Source organism: Alexandromys fortis, unplaced genomic scaffold (genome assembly GCF_014885135.2).
Source record: "Alexandromys fortis isolate MF-2015 unplaced genomic scaffold, M_Fortis_MF-2015_v1.1 scaffold_19, whole genome shotgun sequence".
NCBI lineage: Eukaryota > Metazoa > Chordata > Mammalia > Rodentia > Cricetidae > Alexandromys > Alexandromys fortis.
The window spans coordinates 10,645,827-10,668,494 of NW_026067890.1; the positions used below are offsets into that span (position 1 = coordinate 10,645,827).

A 22,668-nucleotide genomic window follows, 5' to 3' on the forward strand; every position below is an offset into this window, starting at 1 on the left:
CAAAGAAGTCACTGGTAAAGTAAATAAAGAACCTCTTTGTGTCAAGCCTGGCTTCTGACCTCTAGCCCCTAGTACCTAGCACATATTAGAGAAACAGTCCTTTTCAGGACTCTGAAGTCAGCAGTTCTCATCCTGTGAGTTGCAAGTCCTTTGGCAATCACATATCAGACATCCTGAATATCACATATTTACATTATAATTCATAACAGTAGCAAAATTACAGTTAGGAAGTAGCAATGAAATAACTTTATTACTGGGGGTCACACAGCAAAAAGAACTGTACTAAAGGGTCACAGCATTAGGAAGGCTGAGGACCACTAGACTAGGTAATTTTTATCAATTCTAAAACCATCATGAAAGTAAAAATCTTTCCTGGATCTTTCCTGGCATAAAGAATGACTTACTCAGGTTGGGACTGCACTATTTTGTGCTGAGGTCCTTTTGTGCCTTTTCTAAGGTTCTTTTCTTCTGGGTTTGATATATATTCTAGATGGTTGAACTCATCAGACAGCAGAGATTTCATAATATACCACTAATAAAAAATGGTTTAAGATCTTTCAAGACATTTGAGTATGAAATGTGTTGGCATAATTAGTATATGTATTAGTAATAACTATTATGGACAGCTCTTTTAGTACATGGATAATTAGAAGCTTCTTTCTCATTCCCTAGTCTTACTTGGTATTAGAGATTAAAAATAATAATGGGAAAAAAGTAGGTAGACCTGACCTGCCTACTTCCTCAATGTCAAGAGTAAATACAGTAGACTATAGTTGGTGACTGGGTTTTAAATATTACGATGCTATGATCTATACTACCACCTTTATCTCAAATAAAATGTTCGTTTCCTTGTGTGGAATTTGGCAGCTGTCACCTAAGACTTACCCTCTTCATCAGAAACATCAAGAACCTCCGTCATTGTCTCAGGAACATTCAGCTTGTGTTTTTCTGTGATAGTCTGGAAAGACAAAAATCATTCAGTGCAAAGTTAAAAATAAAATCAAACAAAACTTGAAGGGAGTCACAGAGGTGCCATACGCTACAGCAGCAGCAAGCCTTCAGACCCCAAACATCCCATCCTATCCATGTGGATGTTTTGGAATCTTACTCGCTTTTGTGAACAATCCTTTGTTCTTTGTGAAGACAAATGACCAATGACTCCAGGAACATTGTCCACGAGAAGATTCATTACTGTTAGTTCCCAGTTGAAAAATGAAGTCTTTAGTAATGGCGTTAGTAATTAGTCTTATTGAAAAGGCAAACTAATGTCTTCAAGACGTCTCTAGCCGTTTCCAGCAAAACTTTACAATGAAGTAATAAACATGCAATGTATTAAACACAAAGCTGTTACAGAGACGCTGCAAAAAAATGGGGAGCACATAAATTATATGTGACACATGTTGTCAGGGGTTAGAGGACCAGCAGTAGAGAATTAGTCATCTCTATAGTATTCAGACTGCAGTTATGGTTTATTGCTCCTGGGCCTTCTCTGGTGCTCCCCTGAGTGGCCAAATCCAATGATTTCATTCCTGATAGAGGATAAAAAGATGAACGAGCAGGCTCAGTTGGCTGCATGGCTTCCACTTCCAGACTCATCTTAGCTGTAAGGCCTCTGCACGTCCTTGAACTCAGCCATGCCTCAGTTTCATTGTTGGGAAACCAGAGAGCAATGTTTTATAAGCTGTGATGAGTATCAATGCAGGAGCTCCTAGGGAACAGTCCTTGGACTGTGGACTCAATAAGCATCAGCTGGAGTAACTGATGGCTGTAATTGAAAATTACATTCATCCTAAGCATGAAGGGTCTCAGAACATTTAAGTCATGTATGTAGCATGGAACGGGATGATAATTATATCTCAAATATGCCATAGTGATTTCCAAAATGAAAAAAAGCCAGACACAAAGAGAGAAATATCATATGACTTCATTAGTCTGCGAAATTGTTTAAAAGTCCAAATCCTAGAAACAGACACGAGACTCCTGGGTACCAGTGGCTGAGCCCAGGCAAGGGGGATGTGGGCTGGTTCTCAAAGGATACCAAATGTCAGTCAAGTAGGGAAGAAGTGCAAGTACTATGAGGATCATATAATACTGTAGTGTAATGTATACTTGAAATTTTCTTTTCTCCATTATTTTCCTGAGACTCTATCATGTCCCTGGACTTCCAGCCCTTCTATCTTCATCTCCCAGGTGCCTGGATTCCAGGTGTGTGCCACCATAGCTCGTTTAAGAGAAATTGAGGACCGAGCTCAGGGCCCTATGCATGCTAGGTAAGCTCTGTGTTAACTGAGCAATAGCCCTAGTCCTAATATTCTAGGAGAATTTAGCTTTTCTCATCATAGCCACCCACAAATGGTAAGTGTATGAACTAAATAGTTCGTTTAGCTATTTTTACAATGTATATACATCTCAAATCATCATGCCGTCCATCATAAATATGTAGCATTGTATCAATTTTAAGCATGAAACACATGTACAAAAAAGAAACCTCACGGCTTTAAATATTACCTAAATCCCATCAAGTCTCAAATTTATAATAATTCTTACATTTAAAGTGTATTTCCTGTACTAGTTGGCAATTATGAGACCATTCAAAGACTAAACTCTTGACATAAAAGGTAAATCTTCAACTAAAACACCAACGTGCATGAGTAGGCTGTGTAGACTTCCACACTCTGCTTTAAAGAAAACAAAGTCTAGTTTCATTGAGTACAATGACTCTACAAAGGCTCTTTCCCAACAGAAGAGACCTTTCCACAAACTGTCATACCAAGTAGCTATGAATGGATATAATAGATTTGCGCTAAGAGCAACTAGACTGATTTAATTGTAACGCGTTAATGCATACGCCTTTCACCGATTGCTTTTCAGTGGTCTTGCCTTGTTTGTTTTCAGAAAAAAAAATTAAAACAAATGGCTCAGAAGACCTATTGTGAGGACGCATACAGGGACAGGTAAGAAGGCCGCACAGCCAGGTCGCTGCTAACCCCATGCTGGATGGTTTGCTTCACTGTCACATGGGTCCTTCCTCTTGTGCTCTGGAGAATTTTTTTAAACACATTCCTTTCTCTATCAAAACCTTTTCCTTAGACTATCAGATGTGATTACCACAGAAAAATACTTCCTGATGTTCTACCAATAACTTTATTTATTGAACTCTGCTAGATATATCACATACAACTGTGTATGGCTCATCTATTTCTCTACCTCCCACAGAAGAGTGGGAGTTATTCCAGAGGTAGAGTGTTACCATGGAACCTGAAACAGAGTAGATGCCTCTCTCATATACATGAAATGATATAAAATTATGATGCTGTAAACTTATGTTAACATATACTTAAAATTTGCCAAGTGACAAAACAGATTTTCTTTTGAGTGGAATCTTTGTTTAAAGACAACACAGAAAGTACAATGCTAGAGAACCTTGTGGTGTGTAGGTGAGGGCACAACTGAAGCCCACATCAATAAATCCAACTTGCCTATGTTTCTAAGGATATTTACGTAAGGCAACAGGTTTTGACTCGGTGAGAGCAAGCTAAACACTGCAGTAAAGATAAAGCCTTTGCCCAATGATCTCCCACACACTAGATAGCAGATAAACATTTGTGAAATGAACAAATTTAAAGGACTTTCATAAGACCCTACTTTATTTTTATTTCAGTATTTCAAACTTGAGTTATAAATTTAACTCAGTTAAATTATAATCTATATATCACAGAATTCAACTCTAGCAGTACATTAGAATTACCAAAAAGTATTTTAAAATATCAATGATCTGAGATGATAACATGGCTCAGATGGTAAAATGTCTGCTACATAAACATGAGGGTCTGAGTTCAGATGACTGGCACATGGTGACCAGGTGCAAGTGCACATAATTGTCACACTAGTGCTGGGAAAACAGAGAGACACCTAGAGCTCACTGGCCATTCTGACTCGCTAAATGAATGACCTCCAGGTTCAGTGAGATTTTGCCTGAAAACCCAAGACTGACAGTGATTGGGGAAGACACTGGATACATGAACCTCTGGCCTTAAGTGTACACACACACACACACACACAAATACTGTTACTTGTGTCTCAGCACAGAATAATAAGTCTGCATCTTGGGGTCCAGCTAACAGTATTTTTTATGAAAGTCCCATTTAGTTTGAAGTCAGCCTGGCCTACATAGTGAGTTCTCGAGCTACATATTGAGATCTGATCTCTAGGACAGATGTTCCATTTTGTTATATTATACAACTCAATTTGAGGCTCATATTTTAGCCTTAGGGAGACAGTCATACAACAGGCATATCCTGTTAAACTTTCTTGAAACATTCTAAATAAGTATCTAAATGTAAATAAAACGATTGAATAAGGTGACTATGTCTATCGTGTTAGACTACTCAGGAAGTTCATTTCATATGAGAATGTTCTAGAGTAATTTTTACACGAAGAAGTGTCTCCATTAGTAAGTAAACGACTGTGTGGCAGCCCATGGTCCATTGTCAGATGCTGGTGGTGTGAGTATACGTTCTTTGTCCTTGCCAGAATGAATAGCCAGGCTGCCTTGTTTGGGATTAAGTGCTATCTGTTATATTAGAAAATGTATATAGCAGGATCAACAGCAGCACACAATAATCATGTTGCTCACAGATGTTTTCCTGAATAATACTCACAATGCCCTCAATGTACAATGCAATATGTTGCTGTATTTGAATCTAATATTTGCCCAATCTTCACAGGGCATCCGTAAATGTTTGTTGAATGTATCACAAACTGATCTTTATACTCACGAGGTATATACTTAGATATAATATACAATTTTCTTTTAAAATGAAATATCCTTAAGATATTTGGTTACTGAAACATAGTTTGTTTAAACAACTGCATTTGCACAATAGATGGAGAACAAAGCTATAATTCAAGGCTCATGTACTTCTGCTTTTGCTACAGAGTCTAAGATGTCATGGTCAAGATCTGAAACAACTTTAAAAGTTAAAATAAAGAATATGTTGTGCACAAGATTAATGAGATATAATTAAGTCAGGCAATGAGTGATTCATCATGCTATGGGAACACATAAAAAATTAAATATAAGCTCTTATGATGCTTTATAATTAGTGAATATTATCTGGTTTTCCCTGTGGGAGGAAACTGTATGCTAACTGATCCCACTTGGCAAACACCCCCTACCCAGTCATGTCTTTTATTCACAGACCTCCCAAGCCATCACAGCATAGACAATGATCTCGGCCACCATGTCACCTTTCAACACCTTCACCCTGTGGCTGTCATCAGAGTACTTGTAGGCTACCCTTGTTTTGTTGATGCCAACCATATTTGTCAATATAACTGTTATAAGTAGGCAAACTATTAAATGTATAATTGTTTTCATTTTTCTAGAAAGATAAAGATAATACTCTAGGAAGTTTCAACAAAGATGTGCCCCCCCCAAATAACTGCTACCAAATTAGGTGTGGGTGAGACAATTATAAATGATTTTAAAAATATATCAGACAAAGTTAAGGGTTCTATACTCCACATGTTTCTTTAAGACCCACACAAAGAATGCATAAATGTTATATAAAACTTTTGAAAATATTTGTTTATAATATGCACGAATATTTGCCTTCATGTATGTACTTACATTGCATTCTGGACCCTATGTAGGCAAGAAGAGGGTTTTGGATCTGCTGGAACTGGGGCAATAGGCAGCTATAAACTGCCATGTGGATAGCAAGGGCTAACCACCAGGCTATCTCTTGAGCCCCAGGAAGTAATAACTAGGTGTTATAAAGCACATACACACATAGTGACTATTGATAGTGTTTGTGCAAAGATGACAATCCAGACATTTGATCAAGGAACTATATTCACAGAAAAAAAAATGATGATCAGACAGTGTCAAAGGACATTATCTGTATGCATTGAATTTTCATTTCGATGATTCTTTTAACAAACATGGTATCAAATCAAATTTTGGACTTAGAATTACATTTTCTTTACTGCTTTAAAAAACCTACCTAATGGGCAAAGAAAACTAGATCTAATATGATTTATATGTGGTAATTTGGGGTAATTTATTAGATAATTATGTTCTTTCTAGCAACGACTCTTTGCCTATAATACATTACTTTCAAATTACACCAATAATAAAATAATTAGCTGATGATAGCAGATTGACAGGTGGAGGAATGAGTCATTTTTCATCGTTTTTCCAGTCTTACTAGACTAGGGCTGTTGGCTATTGCTGTTGGGAATACGCCCCCAGTTTTGTGATGACCATTCCTGCAAACACAGAGAACTTCATCCTAAGACAATGCTGAAATGTCCCACCTCCCCTGCTGCGTCTCTCAGTGTAAATTTAGAAATGCCACAATTCCACAGTGTCTGGGCGATCTCGGCTGCCCCAGCCTCTCCCTTACAATCCACTGCCTCTTATCCGTGCTCTCACAATGCCTTTATTCATGCTTTGGGGCAAAGGACATGGGGAAAAAGTTTCTTTTCAAGAGACCTCACATGACTGCACAGCGGCACACCCTGGAAATGCAATGGGTGGTAAGTGAGCCCCTCACTTGTGCAGCTACAATTCAATGGCTGCATCCAATGGATGCATCTAACCTCATCACGTGAAATTCGATCCCCTTTGCCTCATTATAAAATGCCATGCACTGCTGGCTATCACTGTGGTGCTGGGTTTTGTTTGTTTTTGTTCTGGCTAGTCAGTAAACTTTAGAAAATGACATTAAATAGGACATACCCATTGAAATCAGTAAAGTATACTTCTTGTGTGGCTTTTTTTTTTTTTTTTGGAAAACTAGGCAGGAATAGTTTTTTCACAGAATTCTGGTTAAGCTACTTTTCAGCAAAACCAAGATTAATTAGATGGGAATGGTTAGGAAAGACGCCTTTGCAATCCAGCAGCCTGAACTGAATTCCAGATGTGTCCTCCGAAGCTAGCACAATACTAATCTTACATATTAGCTATTTGAGATATCACAGATAGCGCCCTATAGGAAAAAGAATGACTGAGCACTATTTCCCACAGAGAGGTGTACTGCATGAAGACCTCCACACTAGAAGAGAATGCATAGGTACTTTTTTAGCTACAAATTTCATATCTCAGAACAAACTCACAATTCTATCAGGAACCAATTCGGAGCATCAGACAATAAACATAAAGCAGAATCAAATCATGCAGCCATTGAGATAGAGAGAGGGCTCAGTAGTTAAGAGCACTGACTGCTCTTCCAGGGGATACAGGTTCACTCCACAGCATCCACTAATGGCCAACAACTGTCTGTAACTCGAGTTCCAGGGGATCTGATGCCCTCTGTAGGCACTCGGCAAAGACATACATGCAAGCGAACTATAAATAAAACAACAACTCACCACTAACACCACCCTCCAGATAAAGGGGATTGGTGGGAATGGTGGTTTATTTAATGTGAGTGACACACTGAAGCTAAATCTGACATTCTGTGTGTTATTTATGGCTTACTGGGTTTTTCACCTAGAAATTTCAAATACGGTGAGTTTTTTTTTCAAATAATGTTCAAATTTAAAATGAACATAAATAATAAGGTAGTAGTGAAAATATAATTAAATATAAATAATTCAAAAGCAAAAACTCATAAAATGTTCTAAAAACAGTTGCCTTGTGTTAGAGTTAACTGTCAAAGATAAGACTTTCCATATCCTCTCTGTATATCTGGTTTCTGGTAAATCATCTGCCTGCTTACTTAGAGATGGTAAATTTTTTTTTAAAAAAAAAAATCAGCATGTGTGTATGTCTGTCTTTGGAGTTGGAGTGTGACTCTCTCCTTCTCTAAACCCAAGCATGTTTATTAAAGTGAAATCAAAAATCTCTGTCTCATGTCAGAAGAGCCACCTGATCTGGGACATAAGATAAATATTTAAGGACTACTTTATTGCCACTAATCTTATAATTTTTTGGTTTTACGTTGACTCTTTAACAGCTTTTCTTAAGGTTCAAAATTTATAAGATTATAAAATTTATAAGATGAATATATACATCAATCTTATAAATATATTTTAAACTTTTTGTCATGATATTAATGGTCATATAGAGTACTAACAATTTAAAAAAAATGTTTCACCTATCTTCCTGTACATGATTTTGGGTCTGAGTACCAGTTTTCTGCAGTGAATCATGAGCCTGCCTAACAACGACCTTTGAAGTCTCCATAAAGACAATGGGGCCACATATTGGACACCAGGTAGCTGCCCAAGAAGCAACACGTGAGGTAACAAACCAACCACGAGCCTCGTGGTAAAATATAAAATAATAGAAATGGGTTAACTTAAGACGCAAGAGTTAGTTAATAAGAAGCCTGAGCTAAAAGGCCAAAGAATGCGTAATTAACATTAAGCCTCAGAGTGGTTATTTTATAAGCGACTTCAGAAACAGGGGGCGGAGAAAACTTGGTCCAGGGGGCCCACGGGATGGAGAATATTTATAATTGTGTGTGTGTGTGTGTGTGTGTGTGTGTGTATTTCACCTGTGTGACTGCAAAGCACACACACCAAGTTGCACAGTGAGAGTTAGAGAACAGCCTAGGATTGTCACTCTAAACTTTCCACTTTGTTTCGAGATAAGAACTCACTGCTTGCTGCTGTGAAGCCCATGTTATACGGCCCTCCAACTTCTGGGAATTCTCCTGCCTCCACCTCCTATCTGTCCACAGAAAGACCACAATTGTAGATGTCCATTACCATTGTGTGGTTCTGGGGTCCAAACTTGGGTTCTCACACTGGTGAGGCAAGTGTGTTAGCCACTGAGTCAATCCCCAGCCTAGTACTTAGAATGCTTAGAAACAAACTAAGAAATGCTAGCTGCTCCTGTTTTAAAATATGGGTCTTTTGCATTTAAAAACATTTGCTCTAATATTTATGTACCGGAAATCTTAATGAGATGTATAAGTTTCACCATGTTGTTGATGTAGCAAAAAAAAAAAAAAAAAAAAAAAAAAAAAGCATTTTCCTCTGGGTTATAACTCTCTTCTTCTCCCCTTCCGCTATGCTTGTGCAGAAGAACTCTTTCAACCACTGATGCGCTTCAGCTGATAGCTCAGAGCCCCCCCCCCCCCATCTTTCCTTCCTTAAAGAAGAAATGTTACTTAGCAAACTCCATGAGAGCAAAGCAGGGCCAGAGGAAAAGAGCCACAGCTTGCCATCTAGTGGCCATTCAGTAAAAATACACATCCATTATTTCCAGCGTGGAAAAAGTACTGAAGTTAACAAAATCCAAGACTCTTGACTGCACCCATGCTCAGCCAATCTTCTCACTAACACCTTTGTTTCGTTGTGGAGTGCATGCCGCTCTGAGGTGAAGTAGCTGTGGAAGTCTCCATACAAAGACTTCCCTGTTACAAAAAACCATCCGTTTTTAAAGTAGTTAAGATTCAGCCAAGCAGAAAGATTTTTAAATATTCTCACCACAAGGAAACGAAGGTTTGTGGGGACAGACATATCTATCCTCATTTGAGCGGCACAGAACGGAAACACGCACCATACTATCCCGAGCAATCACAGAAGCCTGAGCATTTCCCACTAACTGATTCCAAATGTTTAAATAGAAGAAAATTAAGAAGAAAGAAAAAAAAAAAGGCCATGGCCTTATATCATGACCCGTAAGTAAAATGTTAAACATTAGCAAGACTTTTTCTTATTTATAATTGATCAGATCTATATCTTTCAAACCACTGTGTGCGCTGGCTAAAGGAGATGGCTCTGCGTGCACAATGAACAGAGCAGCTGCCTCCCATCAAAAAGTTCAGGCCATCTTGTGCAGTTCATTAATTATTCATACGCCGCTCTATTTAAAACTGCATGTCACATCGACTGTGTTTCATCTACCTCAATGGCTGTCCACGGGGGCTTTGCGCTGGCCTGTAAAACAAAATTCCTTTCTTTTTCCTCCCCTCTACTTAAAAGAATCCAGTGTTCCCAAACTCTGTATGCAGTGGTTCCGGCTTGGAGCATTCAGCACAGCCTTAGTCCGAACACTTGGTTGATCTGCGGTGTCACTGTTTCCATGGAACATCTCAGATCTTGTTGTTTCTCCGCTTTACAACAATAAATTGAAATGCTGTTGTTCGTCGAACTCGTGCTTAAATTAAAGTTTAAAAACTCCCCCTGGAGCCTATGCAGAGATAAGGATGCAGCACTCTCTGGCTTTGCTCTTGGGATTTTCTCTGGCAAAGAGCCATGACTATCACCAGTCCCTTCTCGGGGATCATTAGGTGTTTTAAAGCAGTGGAAATAAAGGATCTTAGGCATACACCGGACACCTGCAATTTTTATTCTAAAAAAAAAAATCATCAGACATAAGAAGGAAAAGAAGAAATTTGAGGAGACTCTGTTGTCTGTAGAAGTGCATTTGACCTAGCCAGGGTCTCTTTTGAGAAGAGGCTGCCTGACCTCTAGGCCAAGTTCAAGTTAATGACAGTTGTGTGATACCTTTCTACCAGCAGTAGGTGTCACACAACCAGAAGAAAGAAGCAGAAGAACCAGAAAAGAACTCACAGGGTAAAGCACTTTTCTATAATTACAAAGCTATATTCATATATTTGATTTGGAATTATACTGACAGAAACCCTGCACCCGTTGGTAAGTGCATTTATAGCTGCATATTCCTGAGCCTATTCTACCATGCATACAACAACAACAACAACAAAGTTCAAGCTGCAAACACTGAGCAAAAGGTATGTGGCGGGAAATGCAAGAGGACAGGAGCAGACCAGTCATCAGTACTCACCGTGGTGGTGGTGGTGACCTCCTCAGTCACAACCTTCAGGGTATCAACCACAGAGATGTAGCCCAGCCGCTTAGCAATCGCCAGAGCTGTGTTACCATTCTGAAGAGAGAGAAAGAGGGAAAGAGTGAGGAAGGCTAGGGAGGACTGCCTTGGGAGCCAATGAGCTCACCCGGGGCTCGGCATGAGCCAGCACTTCCTTCCAAAACAAGGCAAGCTCGGGAAAATCACTAGTTTTTACCATTACGTCTAAATCTGTCTTTGTAACTTCTTTAGACTATAGCCTAGGTCACCATGGTAACACAACAAGCTTGCATCTGCCTGCTCTTTTTAATAAGAAGCACTTGATGCTTAACCCTGAGGTTGTCAAGCAGCTCCAAAGGCTGCATGGCTCTTCTAAAGCCACCCCTGGAACTGAGGAGAGTGTCTGCCAAAACTACCAGGGAGAACCTGGTATGCACATTGTTCACCAAGGGTCAGGCCATCTGCTGCAGGTAAGATGTTACCATAGGGACCCAGTGACAGATTTAGCTTCTGCTCCGTAGGAGCTCCAGGGCTGCAAAAACTACACAAGCCAGCTATTCTAGCCGCCTCCAGCCCGGGCCACTGGGGACCCCGTTTGTTTAATTGCACCGCTTAGTTTACATTTCAATGGCTCCACATCCCAATGAGGCCCGTTCGAAGCCAGCAGCTCAGAAACTGGGCTCTGTTAAGAAGCCGGGGGAGGGAGGGGCGGATATGTGCTCACATCTGAGAGCCAGCTGTAAGCAAAGCCTTTCCAGCAGTCCAAGTGGAGGGCCCCACTCCCCAGAGCCCCAACTGACTTCCTTCCCCGCAAACACTCCCCAGAAATCACAGACTACTAGAAAGGATTTTCCCCAAATCTGGGGCTTTCCACTGCCTGGGAGTTTGTTTAAGGAGGACGGGTCACACTTAATCTCTGACAATAGGATGCAGAGCAGGGGGGGAAGGGAGGAGAAAGATGAAAGCCCAGGGAAGGGCCACAGGCATCCTTACCGCGGTGGTGGCATTTGGCTTGGCCCCGTGCTGGAGCAGGACATTAATGATGTGTGTGTGGCCCTGTTGGGCAGCTTGGTGCAGAGGTGTGTAGCCATTCTGTAGATCATGATGGGGGCCGATTTGCAGAGGGAGAAGAAAATCAGGTTAGCCTTCAGTCTCAGTCCGGTCGTTTTATTTACAGCAAACCCACCAAGCACCTCATTGTTTATTTGGAGCACAATTTTCCCAGCAACCCGTGTCTCAGCAGCAAACACTCCCTCACACCTTATGGCGGACTAAACAAGAAGAGACGAGATTATGAAACACGAGATAAACAGACTCAATTTATAACGGTTATTATATTCTAACCAATTGACATTTAAAATGATTCCGCAGAGAGAAGACTTAAAAAGGGAAAGAACAACAAAGCTGTGATATATTTCCTCAGGAAAGATGAAGAGTAACTTGGCGTTTCACCGAGGGCTGCTGAGGGTCACACAAACGGCTGTCAACCCTCGAAGTTAGCTTTAGAAGATCTACCACAATAAAAGAATTTAACCTCAAGCTTAACCCAGGAGATAGCTTTGGTTAGAGAAAGATGCATGAGGAAGCTTCTGAACAGAAAACTCCATTAGAAGCCCAATGCCCTGCCCCAGTAAAATGTGTCTAAAAACTAGAATTTTGACAGTGCGATCAAAACTTTGACGGAGATGAAAGTCCCTGGCTTGGAGTTGATGTTGGGACTAGCATGAGGCCAGCCTTGAGCAGAGCTGTAGTAGACACGGCAGCAGTGGCACAAATTAGCGTTTATATTAACTCCAAATTTTTACTGGAACCCTTGATGGGGGAACGGGAGTCATCCCTTGGGCATTCATTTTGTGCTGGACCTTAGAGTGCGGTCCCTTCTAATCAACACCATCACCCTGAAATGACTTGCAGTACTGAGTATAGAAAAAGATTTTTGCAAATAATAGTTGACTAAAAGAACAGTGAACAAGTGGTTCATAAGTGGGTATTTTTTTTCTCCCCATTGCAAAAACAACAGAACTGAAAATAACAGGGTTAACCTATTCCTCCACAGTCACTCTAGGCACAATTTCTATGCAGAAGATCATGGACATCAGTGACTACTTGGCAATTCCCCGCAAAAAAAAAAAAATAATTATTTGTCTGTATTAGAGTCCATTGCATTAAGTTATAATTTCTGAGTGGTATATTTGTATATGCTTAAAAGAATATGCACACCTGTGTGCACATTTCCTGCAATGTCCTAGCAGACAACATGTATACTTGGTCATTTTGACAATACAAAATGTCTGATTATATTCTTGAGAGTTGTAGAACCCCTTCCATACAGTCACGGTGGCCTCTCTGTGTATGGGAATGTCATCAAGTATGAGTGTCTTTCTGCCCAGGTGTCCCTAACTCTGTCATGTTAGGAGTCTGACAGCTGCTATAAATCCCCACAACAGAATAAACCCAATGTCCTGAAAATGCAGTCTATTTTAAAAAAGACTCTTAGAATCCTACAGTTATTATAAGACCCTGTTCTCAAATCAGCCAATCCATGGACATTTGAGAAGGATAAAGTAAGTGGTTTTTATTTTCCTAAAAATTCTTCCTTTCCATTTTATTTATAAGATTCAGCCAAGTGAATTTGCCTATCTTCTTCATTATCACTCAAATTGGTTTATTTAACAAGCATTCACTAACCATGTGCTATGTGCTAAATACTTTGTTATATAAATAACATTCCCTATATTAAACTAATAAATATGAATATATTTTAAGGGATAGATTGCCTCCATAAATAATGCTAAATATAATTAGTCATGGTGTAGACCATATGTAGACCATATTAAATGGAGTCCTCAATGACAGACAGCTATGGTCTGGAAAACGACACCTGCGTGTGTGATTCAATCGGACCTTTACCTGAAGCTGTGATGACTGAGAATGTTCACTGGAAGCTGGAGCAGGTCTAAACCTTTACCTTGACATTGACTTCATGTTTATGTGACTCTCCAACTCACTGGCACACCAGCCTCAGATTTACCCCTTCTACTGAGGATGGACAAGACTCCAAATCCCTCACGCTTCCATTTTCTTCACTTGTAATACAGAAATGACTGAAGGTCTAAGCTCCAAGAAGGACCAAAGAAGTTTCCCATGAAGATATGTGTAGCTCATAGTAGTTATATGAAAATGCCAGCAACCTGTGCCATTTCCTCATAGACAATCTTTTATCTTTGCGGTGTGTCTGATCAAAGAAATTTTCAGTTTGTACTAGAGTTTAAACACTTTTCACAAGTTAAATCCCTTTAAGTTCAGTTTGTTTCAATCTAATATAACAGAGTTTTATTATAATTCTAAGAAAATAATGATTTCATTTTTAAAAGTTTACATTTCTTAATCTTTACGTCAAATTTTACAAACAGTTATAGAGTAAAGGCAGTACATGTTTGCATTCTAAAAGTAGCTAAACATCCTTTGGTAACTATGGTAACACATAAAACATCAGGAAGAGAATGAAATTCCTGCAGCATAGGTATCGTATCATCCCATGCGAAAGAATTCTCAAGAACTTATTAACAGATTGCCTCTTAAGACCTGCATCTGTCTACTGCACTGAAATACAGAGCAACAAATGTCACAGTAAAAGTTATCTCGTTCACCTAAAATGTTAAAATTGGATTTTGTCTCTTAATCAAATGTTTGCCTAGTATAGATCTAATTCCACAGAGGCCCAGACAGTACCACACAGTGCTTGGCATCTAAATGCTGAAGCCATCTCAGTGGACTAGCACCGCCACCACAGACTGTTGCTGATACTGCCAGTGTTCCCGCTTGCATGGTGCATTTGTCCAGTTCACTCTGTCGTGACTGTGCCTCTGAGCCGGCTCAACAAAAAGGGTGCTAGAAACGAAAGCCCGAGGAGCCGCAGGGAAGCTCTTCGGCAAGCACCAACGAAAGCTTTGCAGAATTATGTAGGTCAGACACTAGACAACGGCCATCGTAGGGCAAGCTCAGAGGTTTGAATCTTAAGTGCCCCAGGACTATTTATACTTTACAAAATAAGTTTGTGTTGGATTAGTTTAGGAACACGCTTTTGCGCAAAAATGATGGTGTTTCTACTTCTAGGAGGAGAGAAAAGGAAACACCGATTTACAAAACTACTAGTAATTTATTCCTAATTAGTACCATCTTGAAAAGATGCCTCTAAAACCCTTGCATGCGCTCGCGCTAAGGCACCTGCGCTGTGGCGGGTCTTCCCGATGGCTGAACTCAACCCCACCGAGCCCCCACTTCTCCATGGCAGTGAGTCGCAGAGTCACACCATCCATCAAGAGCAGCAGTTACGCCATGCTTTTCTCTTGAATGTGGACCAATCTGTGTGCACTAAGATGCGTGGTGATACTCTGACTAGCTCTGTCCAGCTGGACCTTTGACCTACGTTGTGCAGCACTGTTAGAGACGTGCTATCCCCGAGTAATCCCTGAGAGCCTACAACCCAGGCATTTCACACTTTTGTCAGTAAGCACTAACGTGCCGCGGCGTTCCCAAAGAAATAGTTTGTTCAAAATGGGATCCCTGCTGTGTGAGCTGTACAGGTCTGTATTTCCACAGGTGGAAATGTGGAGCTAGGGGACAGGGCCAAGGGCCTGAAACACAATAGGAAGTCTGCCAGGGCTTCAGGATGATCTCTGAGGATCAGCTGTATCCAGCAACAAATTGGGAAGCCAAAGCTGTTTTCACTTTATAACACAAGCAGTTCTGAAGCTGACCTCCATGGCTATTGAAGGCTATTAGAAGGAAAAGCCCGAAGCAGGCAGACAACTACACTGCCTCTTCAAAATGACTGCGAGAACTAAAAAGCAAAATTAAATATAAATCAAAAAGCAACTTGAGGCTGTTGTCGAGCATCCTTATTGTACCCTTGACAGGAGGAGTTTAATTGCCGAGAAGGAAAATGAGTATATATTTTACCTTGGTTTTTGCATTGACATTCGCTCCCTGCTTCAGAAGGAAGTTGACCATTTTCACGTTCCCATAGTGACAGGCCACGATTAATGGGGTGTAACCAAGCTGCAATGACGAATCCCAAAGTACAAGTATTATACTTCTGGTAGTTAATCAACAAAGGAAGGTTCCAATTATTATACATGGTATCCTTTGGGTGCAAATACAGGTTGAGCAGCCCCTAACCATACAGAATTTTATAGCAGCAAGGGAGATAAGACACATAGGTAATTTAACTTAGTGAAAAGAACTGACCAGTGCAAAATAATAGACTATGTCAGTGGGAGGAAGAACTCTAGAAGAACAAGTAGATGGAGGTGAGCAAAAGGTGGTGGGAAGAATAGGAAGATGGGAAATGTACAACAGAGACATCTTCCATCATGACATATTCATAGCACTCAAACTCACTGAGGCTGTCGTATTTGCACAAAACTTACACAGTATTGGACCCATCAATATTTTATTCTGAAGGAGAAAGGGAGCCCCTGAGGCCTCATCCCTCCCAGAGGGGCTATCAGCAATTAACACTTGTTTGGGGAGCAATGTCACTGTATTTAGTAGTGTAGCTATAAATAAGCTGCCCTGACTCCATGGAATAACTTCCCACCTATGCTCAGAGAAGTTAGTCTAATTAAACTCACTGGTTCCCACACCAAAAGAAGGCAGGAGAGCTGCAGGGGGGGGGGCATGTGGCTGGTCGGAGAGGGAGGGGATGACAGGGAGGAGTGAAAATTACGACAACTCATTATAGAAACAATAAGAGAGACCAAAACCATAACAAAAAGAAGTGGAAAGAAAAGATAGCTCAGAGAGAACCAGTCCTCCTCAAGTTCAAGGGCATGAAGCAGAAGGACAGAGGCGAAACAGCGAGGAGATGCAGGAGTTGAAGCTTAAGTGAGAGGATGGGCAACAACCTGCAGGACTGGAATCTTATGCTGAGTCCTGAGGCCATTTTCTCAACTCCAATCTGATCCTAGCGGACACAGGTAAGCATGACGCTTAGGCATTGGAATAAACTTTTAAGAAAAGGGATCTCAGCCCACCAAGAATCAGCCAAGCCTGAACTGGGGACAACAGTGACAAAAGATGTGCTGTACCTTTGTGCAGGCATCCTGGTCAGCCCCGTGTCTGGTGAGAATGTCAGCGACGTTCACTTTGTCTTCTTGGGCTGCAAGGTGTAAGGACGTGAGCCCACTCTGCAGCAAGAATGGAAGCAAGGGAACACATCAGAGAGAGAAAGACTGACATCTGCTGGACCGTGTCTTCAAAGGAGCTGGAAATCACATGGCCTCTCTCCAGGCATCCATATTCTCACAGTTTAGACAAATTCTTACAGCGAACATAAGTTTTCAACCAAGGTGTAGTCTCTGTAGCAAATGACATTTTCTGTTTTCTGCATTTGTTATGTTTAATTTGAGTCTTTAAAATAGACCTACCTATACCTCCTCATGAGTCTACCTATTTACTTAAATTAACGGACTATATAAATATTGTTGCAACTATATACCTTGGCAATAATCCATATTTTCATCAATAAAGTATCATATTAATGTTTAAAATATATTGAGTTACTGGAAGTAGGCTCAGAATATTTTTTCCAGCATTCAGTTTATTTGGGGGGGGGTAAGGATTGTCTTCTAGATGGTAAATTTTTATATATCACTGTAATATTTAACCAGTTTTATGAGGGGGGAGGTTTATCCTTTGGGCATCCAGTAATCAATGTGTTGACTTGAATACATGACTAAGGTGCAGTTTGAATTAATTTCTTTTAAAAAAAATTAAATAATAGAGAGGGGAGAAAGAGTTTATTCACCCAGTGCCATATCCCAGAAGCCTCACTATAGATAAGTAGCTCCCTCAAGCAAAACTTGATTTAAGGGTATCAAATACAGTTTTAGCAATTTTTGAGTACTTTTGCTATACAAGAAAGAACTCACATGGTGTAGACATAGCTGTGAGCCACATTCCTGCCTATATAGAGTCTACAGTCTAGTTTAAAATACATGCATGCTATGCCTTCTACCTCAACTAATACTCCAATATCCTTAGTATTTTTTATCTTTTTCTATTTTCCGTGGGTATTGGTGATTGGACATAGGGCCTCCAGGATAGCACATAAATACTTCATTATTGAGTCAAAACCCCAGTTCCCCTTTTACTTTTTATTATAAAACAAGTTCTCACTAAAGGGCCCAGGCTAATCTCAAGGAGGGTTTGAGTTTATGCAGCTCCTGATTCAGCCTCTCAGTAGCCATCAAACCTAGCAATGCTGCTACCTTCGTCAAGGTCAGTGAGCATCCTGGCTAATAGGTCAGCCCTATTGACCATAGATGGAAAGCTCATTCTTCCCATTACCATGACCTTCAAAGCCCATTGCTTCTATCCTGACACTAATTCTCGAAATGAATAGCCAGTCTGACCACTAAAAACAAGGGTGGAACACATAGAGAGGAATATTCTGGAACCCTGTAGGGCTTTCAATTGAGGGTATGATGCTTATTAATCCTTGAGCTAGCTGAGCTCAGCTTTGAGTTTCATAAAACATCAGCCTGAGAAAGAAATATTTTTTTAACATTAAAATTCTGTCAGTTATAAACAAATATCATTTAATCAAACAGCATGAAAATCTTAATATTGATAAGGAGAGGATACTTAATGATCTGAATATTGGCTAAAAACAAAAGATTCTTCTTAGAGTTGATTTTTTTTTCTTGTGTTTTCTTGAGGGAGAGTCTCTAGCCCAATGATCTCAAAGTCGGGATCTTCCAAAACTGAATAATTTTCTTCATGGTTGGGTATTCAAGTAAAAAATCTCCTTAAATATTTGCTAGCTGGCTGCTTAAATTCTTTGAAAGCAAGTAGTAATACATTGAAAAGGGCACCATCAAGGAGAGCAGAGTGAGTCCACATATCTATTTTAAAAATTAAAAACCATACCATCAGAAGTATTGTGATTAGTTTCACTACCATCCAGAATGTTTCTCTTTGAGTTGTTAATGAGAACTGACCTGAAGATACCCTAAACAATACAGGCTATTTATCTTGATTGATAATCAGAACTTGATGATGAGACCTTATCACTAAAAACACTACATACTTTGGTCACAGGACATGAAAAACCAAGTTGCAACTGGCCAGAAATCTTCCCCTCTGATGGATAGTTTTCACAGAATTGAAGATGTTATGCAGGCTGCTGGGGGTGGCAGGAGACATCAAAATGTTCAGCCAACTGGGAACCTGTGTGTAGCATGTTTAATACAAACTCAGAAACAAAAATTGGGGTTCAACCTGAAGACCAGCCACTGGTTCTTACCTCTACCTCAGTACAAAATAACAATCCTGCCTCCAGGAATCTCAGAATGAGACTGTGTGCGAGCATTGTCTCCTCCCATCTTATATTCATCTCTAGTGCTGGGATTAAAGGCATGCACCACTACTGCCCAGTTTCTATGGCACACTAGTGTGGCTACTGGGATTAAAGGTGTGTGCCACCACTGCCTGTTTTTCTCTCTGAACTTCAGGCAAGCTTTATTTATTAAAGTACAAATGAAATATCACTACACCTGTGAATCTGTGTAATAAGAAGTTCATAGGTGCACTAGTGGCACAGGTGTTATGAAGGTCACCAATTGCTTTATGAATGGGTTTAAGGCTCACTCTGTAGGATAAACATGCATGCTTGGTACTGAAAAACTGTGGCTGGGTAGGGTTAGCTCACAGGCACCAAAAGTGAATTAATTATTTTGCTAAATGGACACAATATCAAATATCTATCTATATTATAAATGCAGATTTCTGATCTCACCAGAGAAATTTTTTATATAATAGATATCTGTTAACATAGAAAATAATAACTGATTAAAGTGCACAAAATAAGTATCTGTAGATTGCTCAGCCATAAACAGGACATTGATAACATCCCTATCTCCAATATTCGGGGACTATCATGGCAGAAGGGACAAAAAGAATGTAAGAGTCAGAGGTTGGTCAGGAGTAGAGCAAAACAAGGTCTTCTGGAAATGACAGGTCTGTTGCACTTAGGAACCCACAGCAGTTTTAGATGCCAGCACAAGTACTACACAAGTTATAGCTAACCCACATTTTTGCAGAGAAACAGAAGAGGGACCCATGAGCCCCTAACTGGAGAGATATGGACAGTTTATAGCTTCTAGGGATGGGTAAGTCAGTTTCCTTTTTGGGCTATCCCTATCAACAGGTCAACTTCCACCAGTAGATGTTGCCATGCCCATGTGTCTATGGGCTGCACAAATTGAACACTATGGGTTATTTAAAAAAAAAAAAGACAAGAGATTAGGAGGGCATAGAAGGTGGGAAAATAATGGAAGAAGAGTGAGGGGTGAATATGACCAAAATATATAGAATAACATTCTCAAAGAATTAATAAAATATTACATATAAAAGGATTATATTCTACTCAAGATAGTACTTAATATTTAAATAAGTTTTCTCCTGACTATTTTCAAATGAATATGCTTTTAGTCATATTATAAACAATTGTGTGCCCTCTCCTTTTTAACCTGATATTAAATAAAATATTTTGTATCTCAATGCCAGCATTTCCCAACCTGAACAAATGATCAACTGAAAAACAGGATTTCAATTTGGTTCAGTCTTTCCCTACTGTCTGGATGCCAATAGCTTTCGCTGTTAGGTTTTATGTTTATTCTTTTTAAAATGCATATCTGGGAAGACTATACCAGCCCTGTGTTATGGTTTAAACATATCTGTCAAAATTTCAAGGCAAACTAAATATCCAGACCCACATATTGATGCTACTTGAAGTTGGGGTTACTGGGCTGACTTAGAATCCTGGGAGTCCACAAGGATCAGGAGCCCACCTTCCATCACACAGTGTGATGCTCTCCACTGCATCCTCCTGTATCACGAAATCCCTCACCAGATGCCATAGATGTGCTCACAGCATCCTGCTGGACTTCTCCGCCTCCAGAACCACAAGCCAATTCAAACTGCTATTCCTTACAAAGTTCCCAGTCTCAAGTACTTTGTCACAACAAGAGACCACAACATGACACCTTAAGAAAGGATCTGGGAGGACTTTCAATAAAAAGGACCTTCAACACAAAGATGAAGGATGCAATGAGGGCACTTCTGAGTGATAAAGTCGGGGACCAGAGCTCTAGACACACTGGAGACAACCTGAGGTATCACAGTTCCTCGAAAGGGGTGCATGTTATCTAACCCCTCTGATGTTAGTAAGCAAATGTGTACTTGATATTCCAAAGATACTGGTTAAGTTACTAGCCACACATGGAAAGCATAGTGTTTGTGAAAAATCCTAGGAAGTTTAATTTTTATCTTGCCCAATCACATGGTACAAACAAAAAGCACCAAGAGATTCAAATAGCCAGGTAGGAAGCACAACTATAATTTTTAGTTTCTCAGCAGGTGTTTCCAGGTTGATATAAGTAAGTCAGTCTGTAGTAGGCATACACTTTCATGTTTGAATGATTTTACCCTTATATGCTTGACTATTACATTATAATTAATAAGGTCAGCTACAAAGGCTATTCACTGGGAGGGGGAACTTAAATTATAGTGGAGCTTTCTCGAAAATGGATTTCTAACCAGATCCACTGTCTAAGGTGGGCTGAAGGTGCCTTAAAAGTCTGTATTTTACTAAGTTCTTGGGCCACAGTGCAGAGGGAACTGTCATTTGGTTTGGGTGGTAGACAGGGACCTGTTAACTCATATTCACCTATGGAAGCCCAACTTCAAGTTGGAACCACTCTCTTATCTGTCTCTGTCCCTGGATCCCTAATGACTTTCTTACTGCAATTTGCAATTACAACCAGCAGAAACTAGGGCACTGTGGCTGCTTAGTTCTTGGAAATTATGGGCTAAGCCTCTTGAGATGTTCACACCATGCTGAGAAACTGTGAACTCAGAGTGGTACAAAGAGATACTGAAAGTGACTTGAAAAGTCAAGTAAAAACCCACAATGCTGGTTTATGGAAAGTGAACCCATGAGAACAATTGGCACTCTCCCCTGGCTTTCTAGCTTGCCTTCCTTGCTAACTTGGGGTTTGTGACATAGCCTTGCTTCCTTTGCACGCATGCACGCACGCATGCACGCATGCACACACACAGCTCGTTTCTTTGCTTGGCTTCTGTTTAAATTTCTCTAGCGGACTTTATTGCAGCTAGGGTCTAAAAAGCAATACCTTGGTTGACATGTGGATATTGGCTCCTTTTTCCAGAAGCAAGGTGACCATATCTGTGTGCCCCTCTTGTGAGGCCAGATGCAGCGGAGTGACCCCTTGCTTCGTCACAGTGTTAGTCTCAGCTCCATAGCTCAGCAGTGTGGAAGCTATCTGCATCTGGTTCTTCTTGGCAGCAATGTGTAAAGGAGTGTAACCATTCTACAACAGAAACGAAAAGATGAATGTGACACACACAGTACACATACACACATCACACACAGAGAGAGAACACACACATCACACACACACACACAACACTTAGTAAGCACTCCAATGTTTATCTCCAATGGAAATAATAAAGCATAACCAGCCAGAAAAGATAAATGTAAGCTTTTTAAATCAAACTCTTACTTATGACATTTCCATATAATCATACCCATCTTTGTAACTAAAGACAAAATAGCCCCCACTATACTCTAGAATAGATACAGACATAAAAGCATCAAACCTGAAAGTCTCTTCATTATGACATTCTCTCCCAAATAAGAAAATATGGCAGATACCTCTTCTATTCGATAGTTCTAGTTCTTAAATACCTGGAGGTGGATTTCATCTCTAGCTAATGAATTCTCTAGAGTCTTCTCTCTTCTAGGCTAAACATCCCATTCCTTCAATTCTTTCTCACCCTTTGGTCTCCCTGAA

General features: G+C 40.1%; 1 protein-coding gene across 28 annotated transcripts in view; it reads right to left on the reverse strand.

The window, feature by feature from the left end:
- Ank2 (ankyrin 2) overlaps window positions 1–22,668 on the reverse strand; it is a 513,191-nt gene that overhangs the window by 65,610 nt on the left and 424,913 nt on the right. For all 28 annotated transcript variants that reach the window (XM_050139715.1, XM_050140008.1, XM_050141378.1 and 25 more), the window contains 6 exons: window positions 21,988–22,185; window positions 16,879–16,977; window positions 15,749–15,847; window positions 11,780–11,878; window positions 10,766–10,864; window positions 886–958 (listed from right to left, as the gene is read on the reverse strand). In XM_050139715.1, the coding sequence (XP_049995672.1) occupies window positions 886–958; window positions 10,766–10,864; window positions 11,780–11,878; window positions 15,749–15,847; window positions 16,879–16,977; window positions 21,988–22,185 (667 nt within the window). The remainder of the gene's footprint in view (window positions 1–885; window positions 959–10,765; window positions 10,865–11,779; window positions 11,879–15,748; window positions 15,848–16,878; window positions 16,978–21,987; window positions 22,186–22,668) is intronic.